Source organism: Callorhinchus milii, unplaced genomic scaffold (genome assembly GCF_018977255.1).
Source record: "Callorhinchus milii isolate IMCB2004 unplaced genomic scaffold, IMCB_Cmil_1.0 Scaffold3, whole genome shotgun sequence".
NCBI lineage: Eukaryota > Metazoa > Chordata > Chondrichthyes > Chimaeriformes > Callorhinchidae > Callorhinchus > Callorhinchus milii.
The window spans coordinates 45828941-45846439 of NW_024704744.1; the positions used below are offsets into that span (position 1 = coordinate 45828941).

The window sequence follows — 17499 nt, forward strand, 5'->3', positions numbered from 1 at the left end:
TCTCTGAATCAAATTAACATGATGGGAAGTTTACTAGCCTTCTGTGCATGCAGCACCACTTCAGATTAATAAGGCCAAATGTTATTTAGCCCTTGTGCTTTGTAATTGCTAATTTTTGTACTCCTATTGTTATCTGATTCATTTATCTTGTACTTGATTATTAATACAAATGGAGGTGGAAGGTTTTAAAATGGAGATGTGCTGCAAAGTACTTTTCTATTTTGGCTCGTAGAGTTGAGGACATGTTTGTATTGCCTCTGTGTCTCATTTAGCAACCAGATAGATTCATCACCCATCAACAGATTTGCACTTCTCTGATCCAGTTCAGCCCCAGGGCGATACAAAAAGGAGGATTACAATCCTATCTAGTCTGGTGCTCAGCAGACAATAATCCTGGGATGTTAGAGAAGGTGTGACAATTAAATGTCATGTTTGGTTCATGTATGTTTCATATATGAGAGGGAGAAGATAATAATATTAATAATTATTAGGCATAGGAGGGCAAAGGGATTCAGAGGAGTGGAGGGTCAAGTGGAGTTTAAGCACCAATACAGATGAGTTTCTGTTGTGTAATATTTTATTTAATTCTATGCAAAATGTAAAGATCAAAATTACAGTAAAATGAAGGAAAGGTTTTAACGATAAAGGTTTTAAAATAATAATTGGAAAATAATCTGTGGATAAAAACGGCTTTTTAAAACAAATTGTTCTCTGCAGTTCAATATGGTTCCAACCCAGAAGCTAAGTTGTTGGCTAGTTATCTGCACACTTTAGTTCCAGGACAATAGTTACCTGTGGAACTGTAGTAAATCTAGGGCAAGAATTGTAACCTTTTGTTTTAAAAATCTTGCACATGTAGGGGAGGAATTTTTTTTCATAACTCAACTCCTTTCTTCATTTTGTCGTAACTCAACTCCTTTTGTCTCAACAAAGTGGCGATAGATAATTTTTAGCTCCTTGGCTCAGTTGGTAATTCTCACACCTCTGGGTCGTTGTGGAACTTCAACCCAAATTCCAAGCCAACACTCTTAATGATACATAGTTGGGAGTCATGTCTTTTGAATGATAAACTCAGATCCTTTCTGCTATTAGATGTATATTAACAATCCCCTAACACTATTCGAAAATTGACAAGAGTTCTTCTTAGTTTCCTGGGCAAAAATTCTCCAGATTTGTCATTCACGTCATAGTTGTTCGTAGAACCCTGATGTTGCCTTGTTTGCCTACAAAAATGGTAACTAACATTGAAAGTAATTCATCGTGAAGCACTTTGAGACTTTTGATGTGATAAGTTGCTATAAAATTGCAAATTCACTTCTTATTGCATCATTTATTCTTCAGGTTCCACATGGTTGATACTTTTTGTATCAAAGTCTTAATGTTCCAACACAGATTCCTGATAGTGACATGGCTATGCCGGGTTGGGAATATCTCTATACAGTACCTCCAAGTCTATCTTGGATCACTGTCGCCTCGGAGCCCCATTCAGCTGCAAGAAGACCTCCCTTCATTTGCCTTCTTCCCAAGGAGAATACTGTAATTTCATAATACAGAATTCAGCTTCTGAAAGAAAGATTTGGGTATTGACCACCCAAATATTACCAGTTGAAATTTAAAAAAGGTGCTCTCCTGCTGATCAGTTTGGCTCAGTTAGTAGCACTCACACAGACTATGTATTAACACGTTATACACGTGTGTATAATACATGAATGTAGCAAAATAGGTAAAATTCCATAGTTTGGTGCTAGAATTCCAGTTATATTTAATTGTTGTAGTCCATCACTGCTTTCGCATTAAGAGTAATTTTTTTTAAAGTTGCATTTAGTCTGTGCTTGAGGAACCAACAGCTTTTGTTATCTTTAAATGTGACTGCTGTACTGGTTAAACAGCACTGGATCATTTGATGATGTTATCGGCCTTACCTATATGGTGTAATGAATTGAGCAATGATCAACAGGATTGGATTGTGGTGAGCAGTACCCAGGCTTACCGAACTTGCAATAAAACAGTGAAAGTGAGGTGGGGGAGGGGGGGCAGATGGAGATGGGGGGCTGGGACAAGGATGGATGGGGGTGCGGCAGAGATGGAGTGGTTGGGGGGCAGTCCTAGGGTTTATGAATAAATGGTGCATGCTATAGTTTTGTGGTTGATATAGTTGCCAGGCACTTAAAATCCAAAATTACATTTGTACAGCAACTTTCATGTCTGGAGGATATCCCAAGGTGCTGGACATCAGAGATTTAGACCCAAGTGGGGGGTCGAAGAGAAAGGTCTTGAGAGTCCCTTGAAGGAAGGAGGGAGGAAGCAAGGGGAATGTGGCATGGAGTTGTAAAGCATAGGGTATGCAGGGGCTGATGGTGGGGCCAGCCAGAGCCTGGATGATCTGCAGGTTGTAGAGAGAAGATTTGGGAAGGTTGACAAGTTGGCGTAGTCCATATAACCATAGAATTATACAGCACAGAAGGAGGCCATTCGGCCTATCAGGTCTCTCGCTTTGCAAGCGAGAGACCTGAGTTCAATTCCAGACAGAGGGCGAAACCTTGGGCAAGTTTTCTTACTCCACACAGAGCCTAATAATAATCCCTTCAAAAAACAAAACAATAATAAATTTGTCATGTTCAATCTACGACTGTTTGTGGGACATTGCTGTGCGCAATTGGCTGCCGCGTTCGCCCACAATTATACAGTCAATTCACTTTACAGTGTGTTCTGTGAAGCGCTTTGGGACGTCCTCCCGACGTGAAAAGCGCTATATCAAATGCAAGGATTATTATTATTATTATTATTATCATGTCTGTGCTGGCTTTTTGAAAAGAGGAATTCAAATCAATGCCACTGCCCCTCTCTCTCCCCATAGCTCTGCAAACTTGTCCTCCCCAAATAATTATCTACTTCTCTCTTAAAAGTTGTTATCGAATCGGCTTCCACCACCCTTTCAGGCAATGCATTCCAGATCCGAACAACTCGTGTAAAACATTTCTCCACACCTCCCCTCTTTCTTTTCATTACTATTTTAAATCGGTGTCCTCGGGTTACCGACCCACCCGCCAGTGGAAATAGTTTCTACTTGTTCGCCCTATCGAATCCCCTCATAATTTTGAAAACTTCTATTAAGTCTCCCCTTAATTTTCTCTGCTCCAAGGAGAATAATCCAAGTCGACCCTTGATATGATGAAGGTACTTGTATTTGAAGCTCAGGTGTGTCAGATAGCCTCAAATATTTTTCTTCAAACCTCAACATATTTTTTGAATAGATTATGTTGGAAGTGAACGATGACATTTGGAAGTCAGAATAAAATGATGGAAATTGGAGAATATTCCTTTAGGTTTGAATAACAAATCCTGCAGTGTAAAAATGCAATCTTCCCATTGTCATTTCTCCATTTTGTCATGTGTCATTTCTTCCTGCAAATTGGTCAATGTGTTCTTATATTATTTATATACTTTGTTAAGAATAAATGGGAGAAATTCCAATGAGGCTAGATTTACTTTATATGTGTAGCATTTTAGATTATACAAAATTTGGCAAATTCTAATATCGCCTTAATTTTGAGACTGACTTCAGAGTTGAGGCTGGATTAAGTTTTTGCTAAATTATGAACTTTCTGAAATGATACATTAATAGAGTAAATCTCGACCATTTTTCCCCAGTGGTCAGTTATAGTTCTGTGGCCAATTTTGTATTGTTTCACTTGAAGTAATTTTGATATAAATATTCAGCGGTCCTGAATTATACCAAACTGAGGCTTATAAATATTGCTACCACAATGGAATATATAAACTTAAAACCGTTTAGTCATTGTCAATTTTTTTCTCTTTCATGCACCAATTTATAATAATAATCCTTGCATTTGATATAGCACCTTATCATGTTGTTGAGACGTCTCAAAGCGCTTCACAAAATATACTATAAAGTAAATTGGCGTATATTTTGCAGGTGAAACACGGCAGCTAATTGCACACATCAGTGTCCTACAAACAGTCGTGGAGTGAGTGACCAAATTATTTATTTTTGAAGGGATTATTTGCCCCGGAAAACAATCCGCCAATCGACTAACAACCATGTTCCTACTTACTACTAGGTAAACAGAGGCGTGTGGAGTAAGCAAACTTGCCTCGGAATTAAATATGGGTCCTCTCGACTGCGAGGCGAAGGTTCTAACCAACACGCTACAGAACCTATGACATTGCCATTACAATCTCCCTCTAGTGGTTTCAATGTGATGGTGTATTAGCTGTTCTGTTTTCTCCATCTCAACTTCTACTTATTCCACTTTTCCACTACATCTCCCAACATTCTTTACCTTCTTGGTTGAGCTCTTGGGCGTACAGTGGAGGAGTTTCCTTTGGCTGTTTGTGAAGTCTAGGACCAAGCAATGAGGTGGGTTTGTGTTAAACAGGAAGCTGCTATAGGGAAGGAGGGCACTGACCTACACAGACCTGTTTCGCAGAGATGATATCTGCATGAAGGGCCCTATATAAATGCATGTTGTTGGTGCTGAGCACCATGGAGGTGGAGTCAGCTTCATAGCAGGGACATCCATTTGCCAAAGTTCCTCACATAACGAACTCAATTAAGCAGTTTATTATTGAGTAAACCTGATACTGTAGCGTAGAAATTTACAGCACAGAAGATGTCCCAAAGGCCTGTTGTATCTGTGCTGGCTCTTTTAGGAACAATCCTTTCAGTCCCTTCTATGTATTTTCCCATACCCCTGTTATGAAGGGTTTAAGCATGTGTCAGGTGCCTGGCTGACCAAAAATAAATCTTCGACATTGCTGATGACTTGAAAATGCAGAATTTCATGGCATTTGAATCCATAGCAGTAAGTGGGAACCCGGTTGTTAGTCAACTGGTTGATCGCTTTTCCAGGGGTAATAATTCCTTCAAAAAAAATCGGTCACTCAACTTACGACTGTTTGTGGGACACTTCTGTGAGAAATTGGTAGCCATGTTTCGATCACAAAATATAGTCAATTCACTTTACAGTATATTCTGTGAAGCACCTTGAGATGCTCAAATGCATGATAAGCTGCTAGATCAAATGCAAGTATTATAAGTAAGGGATAAAATTAACAAATGCTGATAAAAAGCACTGGTTAATCGGCATGAATTTTGCCAAAGGCAAGTTGTGCTTGATTATTATCATTTACACTTGTTCAGTAATGACAAAATGTATGGATATTCTTGTATTTAATGTAGTGCTTTATCACATTGTTGGAAGTGTCTCAAAGCATTTCATAGGATTTACTGTAAAGTGTAATGACCGCATGGGAATATGGCTGCTAATTTTTGAGCAATAGTAATAATGATCCTTGCATTTGTTATAGCACCTTTCACATCAGAAAGACATCACAAAGCGCTTTTTTAAAATCCACGACTGTTTGTGGGACACTGCTGTGCGCAATTGGCTGCTGCGTTTCGCCTACAAAATACAGTCAATCCACTTTAGAATCTGTGAAGTGCTGTGAGACATCTCAATGACGTGATAAGGCGCTATGTCAAATGCAAGGATTATTATAATAACATTTATTAACACTTCAACTGATTTACACCTCCAATATTACAGCAAACCTCCAACACTGCTTTGGAGACTGGGCCACACTGGTATCATCTTCACCTCTTCTGTTCTCTGCCTCCAAATTGGAGGAGGGAGGAAAGGGGAGTTGGTGTGGTGATGATATCTTCCCCCAATATCTTCAACATTAGAATTCTCGCCTGAAACCCAACCTGTATTATCTGTGGTGAGTTAGGAAAAGGTTCCATTTTGTAATATTAACACTGTCTGAATGATTGCTTTGTATTTGAAGAAAGATTGTATCCATCCAATTTTATTTGCAGATTCGATTGTCTCGGAGGAACTTGGTCTTCACGTAAATGGCAATGATGAATTTCCTCCCAGCTATAAAAGACTAAAGACTGAGGACGAGACGGACAGTTACATGAACGCTGAGAGTATAGACGGGGGAACAAATACCGACGACCTGTTCATTCCCTTTTCCTGCCAGCAATGCGGCTCATTGTTGGACAGTAATCCACAGCAGCTGGACAGAGTGACTGGTCCGAATTGTCCAAAATGTAGTCTGGACATTTTATCAGAAGAGATTAGCTCAGAGCAAATGGAGAGGCTCTTTTGCTGTCAGTTGTGCAGCTTCACGTCACAATATCCCAACCACCTGGCAAGGCACATGAAAACGCACAGCGGTGAGAAACCTTACAAGTGTAAAGACTGTCACTATGCCTCCGCCCAGCTGGAAAACCTCAAGCGGCACATGAGAACTCACACTGGCGAGAAACCCTTCAAATGCAAAGCCTGTGACTATGCCTGCAGTAATATGGCCAACCTGAAGCGACACCAGCGCATCCATTCGGGTGACAAACCCTTCAAATGTGACCTCTGCGACTACAGCTGTAACCAGAGCATGAACCTGAAACGCCACATGCTCCGCCACACAGAGGAGCCAGCCTTCAAGACCCCTGAATGTAATGTATCCAAACACTTTTATTCTTGACCATAATTATTAGTTATAATTTATTTCAATTGTTTATTTGTATGGTAGAATTTTCTTTTAAAAAAAAATACAAACTTCAAGCCTCCTCTTATTCTCCGAGAGAAATTAAAATAGAACATGTCAACGTCAGCATTCTGAGCCAAGAACAGAAACGCAGGAAGATGCTGAAATAGCTGAGAGGGAGAGAACTAGGTTAATGGTTCGGAACTGATGAAGGAAAAAGTATTAGCTATTTTTCTTTATCAGAAGTTGATGAAATTCCTTTCGATTTCCAGCTTTTCTGTTTTTCTAAAAAAAAAAAGATTTTAGAAGGGATTGGAGAGAAAGCATCTCTCTTCGATAACATTTTATTTTCTAGCTTGTTTTTAACAAAACGTTTAATTATGGGAAGTAGGACAAACTCCCCTATTATTGAGGTGGTTGCGTTTAGACTATGCCCACATTAGTATAACAGGAAAACATAATCCATCATTCCAAATGATGTTGGCCTTCTAGATAATATTGTAAGATTCTCGCTTAATTATTAGAGGAATAGTTTTGTGGAAACAGCCATTAAAACTGAAATGTAAGGTTATTCTTGTGAGTTGTGTGATGGTGTCTGTCGTAGTACTGCTGTCAAAATAACACGTCTTCCATTCAACCCTTGATTCACTTTTTCGAAAGATGGCTTTCCTCACTAATCTTAAAATGAGGTTTGTGGTAAGCTGGGCCGATAGAAAAGTGCGGAAGTATTTGCCAAATGTTGCAGGGAGATTTGTGACGGGTTGCGGGGGCTTATGCCACATTTTTCAGGAAATGGTTGGGGAGTTGATTGGTGCTATTGATGTACATTTTGCTGCCAACCTACATTTTTTCACTTTATTGATAAAAGCTAAACATGAGGAAATAGCACATTAGATTGTTGCAAAAAAATTAATTGCTTCTTTAACAAAGTGTGTGGCTTTTTTGGGTGAGTGGGGGACTCATCAGCGAGGCTACAGGAGCTCACCACTCTTGCCTCTCAGGGCAAGCACTGCACACAGACAGAGACACACACACATTCAGAGACGTACAGAGAGAGAGAGAGAGAGACACATTCTCAGAGACGCACTCTCAGAAAGAGACAGGCACAACAGCAGGGCCTCCGAGTGAAGCCCATTTGCTGCTTGCGAGGCACCGAGCATGCTCGTCCGGAGCCCACAGGAACATCAGGTGAACCTACACGAGCCAGAAACTACATTTATAGAGGGTTTGTAGTGGATTCTGCAGAAAAGGTGCAGCAGCACTTTTCTATTGGCCCAGGTGATAAGTAGTGGTATTCCCTCAGAATTATGATGTCTTTATAAAGCTAAAGTTGATCTGTATAACAGGAAAACGCTGTGTGTATTTGTTTTGAAAATGACAAGCTCAGCTAAACCATCTGCAACAAGGGGTCTATGAGGCACATGTATAAATCAACTGTGTTTTGCTCTTGTGTACTCAGGGAAATTACACATTAGAATTATATTATTCACAACCAGTAAAATAGATTTATTAATTATGTAACTAACCATCGACTTTTTATTGCCTGGCAGTTACATATTTCAAGGCACACTTCATTCCCTCTGGACATGTGCATTTACATATTGTGCATTAAATAGCTGTTAGGCATGGTGCATAAAACACTCTAATAGGTGTGTTTCAGGAACCAAATTCTAGAATTCTTTTCCAGGGGGGAAAGAGATTTAAATTTGGAAATCTGAAGTATGTTATTAAGAGTGAGTATTATCCTCTGATTTTAAATGTTATCGTTATTTCTGATTAATCTAAATTCTTGATGGGAAAGCCAATGTGGTTGGAATTCTAGATATTGTTTTTGGTGCAGTGGACTGAAGCAAACCTATACTTTCTTGCCCTCTGGGCTGCTTTGCAATATAGCATACAAAACACTCCTGAAAATGTTAGCAGCCCGTTTAAGGTGAGAAAGCTGAAGCATCTGCTTACTTCAACGGAACCTCAGGTTACAACTATTGTAATATTTCTGCCAGTAGTAGTATCCATTAATGCTTGTTGTTTTTACACTGCTTTCTTATGGTTTGGAGGACACTCTTATTTAGAAGCTGTGACTAAGAAAATTTGTTGCTGTGCACAAGTTTGGATTAATTTATCGTACAACATTTGTTTTTTTTTAATGGCAGAACATTCAGTTGCCCTCTTTGAGGATTTAATTGCTTCCTTCAAATTGTACTCTAAAGATAGCCAAGAGAGACAAATAAACAGGATTTGGGTTTTTATGATCCTATTCTGGTATTACAGCACTAATATTTCTCTGTCTCAATATCGTAGCTGAAGTGGTGTGAACACTGATGTAAAATACTGTATCTATTGACATTCATTGTTAGAGCAACTTAATTCTCCAGGAATGTCTGGTTGCTTCTGGTCTTAAGAGGATAACAATCTTAAGAACTGGTATTCCTGTATTTGCTATGAATGGAGAGGGAAATTTTCACCCTCGGTGGCTTAAGCTTTTTATTTTGTTCAGTTTACAGTATTTATGTGATAGCTGGTTATGAGACACAGAGCTGCTACAGATTATGAGACAGAGATATTACAGTGCATCAAACTGTCATACATTTTAAAATTAATGTAATTGTGAACATTTAGAATGAAAATAAGCTGAGAGACTTTTTTTCTTTACAGTGAAAATGATAAGAAATGTGTAACGTGTTTGGTAGGAAAGTTTGTTCTTAAATCTTATGACTGGAACTCAGATTTTATTGACTTTTTTAGAATATTTGTTTCTCAACCATAGAATCATCCTCAAATGGCATATACATTCATAATCTTTACTGTTCTCACCACTTTGCGCAAAAAGTTTAATTGCAAAAGTGTTGAGTAATGTGCTGCTATCTCTTGATGAAATTAGATAATGGTTTATTTTATTTTGTGCTGAGTGAGCACTGTTGTAGGAATAACTGAAGACTTAATTTCTCATTTATGTTTGAATGGTACATTAATCAAAATTCTATAATGACAGGAAGAGAGTGAAATTGAGTTTCCGTGATTTTGGAAATATTGTACAGGGAACGACAGAAATAAATGTAGCTTAAATTGGTTGGCAACAGCAGTTTTCAACTGATGATGAAGAGAGTGGGAAGATCATTCTATTTCTCATATTGGTTTGAGAAATGGCAGAATCAGTGTGGATTCATGGGAATTGATCTGTTGATTTGTACAGTACTTATTACATGCTTTTTGCAAGTACTGTACCTTGTAGAAGGAGCGGGTTTGATGGGTCTTACAGTTTTGTCTCATTCCATGGTTTCTTACAATAATAAAGAGTACTTGCATTTGATCTCATCGCATATCACGTCAAAACTTTTCACAGAATGAGTTATTTTCAAGTGTAGTGATTGTTTTTATGTAGGCAAGCTTTATCTTTACTGTTTGTATGACCTGTCCCCCATCTTGGATTCAACAACATTTTCGGGTCTTCAAGAGCCGGTTTCAGAATTAAACATTGTTTTGAAGTCTTTCAGTGTTGAATTCTGCAAAAGGTTCTCTCGGATGATTCCTGCTGCTTTAAAATACATTTACTTTTTTTAAAATAAATCTTCCATTTAGTTATTGATGTATCACAATTACTAATGTTATATTTGTAAGAGAAGAATTCTTGACAGTTATGCAATGATCAAATGACAGGTCAACTGTAGAAGCATTTCTATGTCTACTTGCTATTCAAAGAATATGGCTTTTAATTTTACAAATATTTGTACAATGTATGGGAAGGGTGTTCCACATCTCTGTTGAATTACACAGAATGATAATAGCTTCGTTCACCCACCCGCTTCCCAGACACTCTTAACGCAGTAAGCAGCTTAATTCTCAAGAAATGTCTGATTGCTTCTGGTCTGATTTCAGGGTCATGTCTTTTTTTTTGCCTTGTAGTTTTCAGGATTTTTTTTTTTCTCTCTTACACAAGTAAAGCCAGTCGGAATTTTAGCAAAATGGAATGACACAGGAAATAAAATAAAGACCTAGGATTGAAATGTAAAAGCTTTAACATGGAAATCTCTTGAACAAAATGGTAGACAGTGAGAAACAAATATTAGTTTGCTCCCTCCCTTCCCTCCCCGCACCCTGACCATTCCCCCCCTGCTCCGGTCCTGACCCAACTGTACAGCGCCTCGGGATGTCCTCCCGACGTGAAAGGCGCTCAATAAATGGAATCGTGTTGTTGTTGTAGTTTCCAGTTAATTTAAAATCCAATGTACCTGCAGAAAAATATCATTTTTTTTACTAACTTCAGATACAGGTAATTCTAAAGTATAAACGAGTTGACAAATATTAACTTTGACTAAATGTTTGGTTTCCATGTTCTATCAAACTATTTGAACGACAAGAAAGTCTGTTAACATTTTCTTTTTCAACCATACTTCCTCTTCTCAAAATGTCTTCAGACAAATCTAGCGTTGAAATTACAAATAGAGATTGTGGATCATAAAAACAAATATTGGTGATCACAAAATATAAAAATATAGGATTAAACTCTTTGTAAGTGATTGCTAAGTCCTATTTAGAATTAGATCTCAAATGAATACATTCCAGACATTATATAGCAGATGGCTCTTTGACCTACTAAAATCTATCAACTTGTTCTGGTCAGAATGTTGTACTTGCCCAGCTCTGATGAAATATTATGTTAAGTGAGGCAGTGAAAATAAAGTGTCATAATTTAATGAAATGATAATATTTTAGTGATCCTTTTCTGATTTGTAGCCTTTCATGGATGTGGTTCTCCCCGTTTCCAACTGATCTCACTTTACTAAAGGCATTTGCTTGTTTTTATCCTAATTAAATAACAGGATTTATCTTGAGTTGTCCGGGGTTCCACATAGCTATTCTCCAAATAAAGAAGGAGCACAGAAGCCTTGATGGGAAATTCTGATTTTAAACCCCTGTTGCAGCATTACTAGAACTGTGTAGCTAGCGTGTTGCTGAAAGTGCAGTTTTACTACAAAGTATGTTACATAGGGAAAGTGAACCAATAATCTTCTTGAATGCTGTTCTTCAGTGGCCCAGGATCATTATTTGGGGCTAAATACAATATGGTAAGTAGCGCTACTGCAATGAAATGTCTTTGCGTTTATAATAGTCACTGATTAGTGAATGCACGGTTTGTGATTTAATATATTTCAGCAGAGTAGCGTTACTTCTGGTCAGTGATGGGCAATGCGTTTTTATATTAAAAAACACACAGTTTTCATACAATATTACAAAACTTCTTAATAGAAGCTTATTTTTTAAAGATTTTTGGCTTTCATTCTACTAGTGCTAAGGAGGAAAGATTTGCTCCCAGTCAGTGAATGCTCAGACTGAATTGATTCTATGGCAGACTTATTTAAGGAAGCCATCTGGATTCCGATGGATGCAGTTGTCAGCTTTCCAATGCGTAACATTTTGGGATGTTGTCATTAGGCAGGTAGCTGCTGTGTATTTTTTTTTAATTCAGCAACACTCGTTTGTGTCTAGTTGTGTAATTCTTCCATTACAAGAATATGATCGCATATTTTACATTACAAGAATATGATCGCTTCTTTGAAAGCTGTGCCTATTCCATAATGATTTTTTATACAGATGTGATGATGTAGCTATGCTTAGTTATTGAATATCTTCTGTTTCTGCTGTCATCGCTTCGGAACCAAAAGCTAATATGGATACTCTCACGTCTTCTGTCATCTATTCTGAATCTATTCTTTCCCTCTTCCCCAATTGCTTATTTGATATCTCTCATCCCCTTCTCCCCACCAACACCCAATAGGCCCCAGTATTCTCCTCCAATAAGAAGAATGATTGTTTTGTATACTCGACAGGAGGCACTATCCAGGAGAGAAGGAACTAATGTGTCCGAGAGCTCCAGCCACTCTAATATTGGGAATTAAGCAGGATTTGTGCCCAAATTAAGCTCAACTTGAAAGGCCTTCTCTTTCCTCCTTCTCACGGTTAACTAGCCTACTGACAGACAGTGTCTGGGTTCACGCATGAATCATGGCCATTCAGATGAATATTGGATACCAAAAGTCACCATTACACATTACGTCATTAGAAAATATTCTTTGCATTTTAAAACAGAATACATGAAGTTCACATGAAATCACATTTAGGCATGAAACTAAACTTCAAATTAACCTTTCCCCTAGAACAAGGTTGAATCATCCAGCCAGTGCCCCTTGGAAATTCTTGAGATAATTAAAATGGGCTCACCATCTAGTCATATTAACTGTTTTCACTAGTGTGTACCAAATTCCCTCTTAAACCTTTAGCTGGGTTAATCTTTGTTTGTGCAGATGGTTAAAGGGTTGCATCTGCAAGACCTTCCAAGACTGAGCCAGATAGATGCACTTTAGTGGAGATGTACTTATCTCATCAAAAACATCTCTAAAAACCCAATATTAAACACAAAAATAAAGCCAACCTCCAATTTGTTGTACATCTAACTTATTAAAGCAAGCTTCACTATTCACTCAACTGCAACAAAGTTCTGGATATGTGAAGCGCTTTGAGACATCTAGAAGACATGAAAAGCGCTATATCAAATGCAAGAATTATTATAGAATCCTCAAACAAATTCTGATATACATTAGTAGCATTGTAATTATCCTGCCTACCCTACCTGTTGCCCATCACGACTTCTGGTACTGTAACTCTGTTCATAGAATTCCATTTTATTTGTCGTAGTTTTTATTTACTAGATAGCATTGCCCCAAAACACTAATTGTTGATTTTTTTTCTAATTTGTTTGCAGATTCTGATCTCTCGGAGTTTGTTCATGCAGATGATAGCAGTGAATTTACTCCAAGCTGCAAGCGGCTTAAAACTGAGAAAGACTCACACAATTCTGCAGATGTCCAAGAGGAATCTTCTTTGAGACTAGTCAATGGTTTTTCAGATAGTTATGACAGCCCCCCTCAGCAGACTGCCCCCTTGATCAAACAAAACAGTTCAGGAGCAAGTGTGGAAGTTGTGTTGGAAGAAGATTGTGGGGTTGAGGAGATTTCCCAATATTCCAGAAGCACTACTGGTAATGGGGCCCTCCACCACAAGAAACTCTATAAATGTACCCTCTGCAACTATACAACCGAGCAGCTGGGCAACTTCAAGCGCCACAACTTAATCCACGAGGGTTGGAAGCCTTTTAGATGCAATCAGTGTGACTATACATCTGGTCAATTAGGGAACCTTAAAAGACATCTGCAAACCCACACCAGGGAAAAAATCTTCAGATGCATCCATTGCAGCTATGCCTGTGCTAGTATGATAGTTCTGAAGAGACACAAGCAAACCCATGTGAAGAGCGAGCCTGCCCTACAATTGGAAGAGGACAGCATCACAAGTAAGTCTTTGTCCCCTCCCCCAGACTCTCAGACACCCTCTGAGGGCAGTGAGGAAAAGAAGCCAGTCAAATGTTCATACTGCAGCTACACCTCGCCCTTGATGGGGAACCTGCAACGACACATCCGGATACATCTTGGCGAAAAGCCCTTCAAGTGTGAGGAATGCAACTATGCAACAGGCCAGTCAGGGAATCTCAAGCGGCACAAGCTGACTCACAGCCAGAAGAGGTCTTTCACCTGCAAACAGTGTGACTATGCATCTGGCCAGATGGGGAACCTGAAACGCCACATGTTGACTCACACCAGGAAGAAGTGCTTCAAATGCAGCCAATGCGACTTTGCCGGGGACAGTATGGCTGAGCTCATGAGGCACAAGCATTGCCACAAAGAGGAAAAGGCTGTGCTACAACAAACCACAAGCTCCCTAAAAACAAACGGTGAGGAGAAGCCTTATAAGTGTTTGCACTGTAATTATGCCTCAGCTTTGCTTGGTAACCTACAGCGACACACCCGCATTCACCTGGGAGAGAAGCCTTTCCGGTGCGATCGCTGTGACTATTCATCCAGTCAAACGGGGAACCTTAAGCGACACGGTCTCACCCACACCCGAGAAAAGACACTCAGGTGCCGCCAGTGTGCCTTTGTCTGCAGTAACTTGCTGGACCTGAAGCAACATAAGGAGATGCATCTAAAGGAAAGGCTGCAGGGTAGCCAAGGTGATACCAAGGAACCCACAGCCCAGAGCTCCCAGCAGGCTACAATGAGCAGTGGTGATGAGAAGTCCTTCAAGTGTTTGTATTGCAGTTATACCTCATTGTTGCTGGGGAACCTGCAGAGGCACACTCGCATTCACCTGGGAGAAAAGCCTTTCAAATGCAAAGAGTGCAATTACGCAACATACCAGTCAGGGCACCTTAAGCGTCACGTGCTGACCCATATACAGAAAAAGTCACTGAAGTGTCGCCTGTGCAAACATGTCTCTGGAAATCTGGCAGACTTAAAACAACACCAGCAAGAGCACACTGAGAAATCTACCAGTGAAGACAAGAAACCTTACAAATGTTCCTTTTGTAATTATGTTTCCTCCCTGTCGGGAAACCTGCAAAGGCACATACGGATCCATCTGGGAGAACGGCCTTTCAAATGCGACCAGTGTGAATATGCGTCTCACCAGTCAGGTAATCTGAAGCGACATCAGATAACTCACAGTCGGCCCAGGTCTTTCAAGTGCGGCATCTGCTATTACACTTGCAGCAACGCACAAGACCTAAAGGAACACAAGGAGACTCATGTGAAGAAGAAAATGTTGTTGCAAGATGAGGACAACGGGACTGAAAAAACCAAAGAGCCTTACAAGTGTAAGCTTTGCTCTTTTGTCTCCGAGTACCCAGGCCACCTCATGAGGCATATGAAAACGCATAGCGCAGAGAAACCATACAAGTGTCACTACTGTGATTATGCAACGGTGCAAATGGGCAACCTCAAGCGGCACATATTGATCCACACGGGGGAAAGGCCTTTTAAATGTGACAAGTGTCCCTACAACTGCAGCCGCTTGGAGAATCTGAAGCGACACAAGCAGACTCACACTGAAGAGCAACTCTTAGAGGATGATGAAGGAGGCAGCTTGGTAAAAGTTGAGAAGCCACTTTACTGTCAGTTCTGTAACTTTAAAGCACGGTACCCCAGCATCCTGGCTCGGCACATAAAAACACACAACACTGTTGTGAGCCCTCAGAGGTTGCAGCAGACTGGCACGTGTAGAAAAGCCTTCCGTTGTGGCCAGTGCCCCTACTTTTGCCGCAGCATGTCTAGTCTGAAGTGGCACATGCAGAGTCACACAGGAGGCGAAGCATTAGCACAACCCCAGGAGGAGACTGAGCACAACCACCAATCCGACCATTTAACAAGCCACGTGAAAGTGCACAGCAACCAAACCCAGCATCTTGAAACCCCTTCTCCAGAGCCTGAGCAGGAGAAACAAGACCAGAACATATTCTCTTGTAATTTGTGCAGTTTTGTCACCCAGTACCCCAACCATTTCATAATGCACATGAAAACTCACATGAAAACGCACAGCAACAACACAAGCGATTACCAGTGTTCCCATTGCAGTTACACCACCAAACAATCTGGCAACTTCAAGCGTCACATTCAGGTTCACTTGGGTGTGAAGCCTTTTAAGTGTGACCAATGCAGCTATGCCTCGATTAATTTTACCAACCTGAAAAGGCATTTACAAACCCATATGAGACAGGCGTGCAACCAGTTGGATTACTCCTGTACAGACGTAGATGACCACAGCAGCTTTAAAGCAGAATTGGAAGCAAGTGACCTTGAAAAGCTTTCTGAGCCTCCCTCCTGCGAATCTGACAGTCTTACCTCTCAACCTCCCAACTGCCTTTCAAGGAATACAAAACGCAAGAGGCAGCACAAATGCCCGCACTGCGATTACGAAACGACCGATTTGGGAAACCTCAAGCGACACATCAGGAGCCACAAGGGGGAGAAGCCCTTCAAGTGCAGCCAGTGCAACTATGCCTCGACCCAGATGGTCAATGTCAAGCGACACCTACAAACACATGGAGAGAAACCATTGTACCAGTGCAGCCAGTGCCAGTTTGTGTGTGAGAGCAAGGCTGCCTTTAAACGCCACAGCCAGAAGCACTCGGCAATCCCTGTGGTCAAGCAGGAAAGGGAGGAGAAGATTAACGTCAGGAAAGGGCAAAAGGTGTTCTCGTGCAAGCTGTGCAATTTTGTCTCACAGTACCAGAGCAACCTCATCAGACACATGAATATACATAATTATCGAAGGCCGTATAATTGTTCGCAGTGTAACTATGTGTCCGCCCAACTGGGCAACCTCAAAAGGCATATGCAGAATCACTTCAAAAATGAAAGCTTCCAGTGTGACCAGTGCAACTACTCATGCGCTTCAATGACTAACTTGAAGCGGCACGCCAGGGTTCACACAGGGCAGAACCTGATTAGGCGGTAAATGGAAAGAAGATGGAGTCCATTTCAGACCAGTATTGGAAGCAATCAAAAAAAAGCTCGGGGGGCAAATGCAGACGAGATGTGCTGGAACAAAGAGAAGCACACACTGTAAACGTGTCCCGACTGGGCCTGTTAGATCTCGGTGAAATAATGTTTAAAAAGTGGACTCGCATGAACGAGAGCGCAAGCTGTACAGTAGTGAGCTTGATAGAGTACAGCAGGGTTGGAGCAGTGTAAGCATGATCTCAAAGGATCTGCTGCTACTTATCCACTTTACAGCTACACCTGCAATCATTGTAACTGTAAATTGAAAGAATATAAGCCATTATGCTCCTCAATGAGGTTTGTTTGTATAACACATAGTGGAGTGAAACCTGCCATTCTGGTCACTTTGGTTAAATGCCCACCTGTCTTAAGCAACAAATCTTATGGCGACTAATGTTTCAGTAGACCTGAATTCTACTTCACAAAGCCAACTTCTGAACATGGTTTATTTTTAATGTAAAAAGATGGTTTAACAATAAATGTTCATTTGGATTAAGAGGTTATTTTTATGTGAAGTCATAATCAAACTTTAAAAATGGCAATTGCAGTTTAGGTTGGGACCTAGGATTTGGATTAATTAATTTGTTAAGAG

General features: G+C 40.1%; 1 protein-coding gene across 1 annotated transcript in view; it reads left to right on the plus strand.

The window, feature by feature from the left end:
- The window catches only part of znf513a (zinc finger protein 513a), a 53428-nt gene that overhangs the window by 15773 nt on the left and 20156 nt on the right, over window positions 1-17499 (plus strand). The window contains exons 4-5 of the mRNA XM_042332874.1: window positions 5843-6484; window positions 13277-16859. Of these exons, the coding sequence (XP_042188808.1) occupies window positions 5843-6484; window positions 13277-16859 (4225 nt within the window). The remainder of the gene's footprint in view (window positions 1-5842; window positions 6485-13276; window positions 16860-17499) is intronic.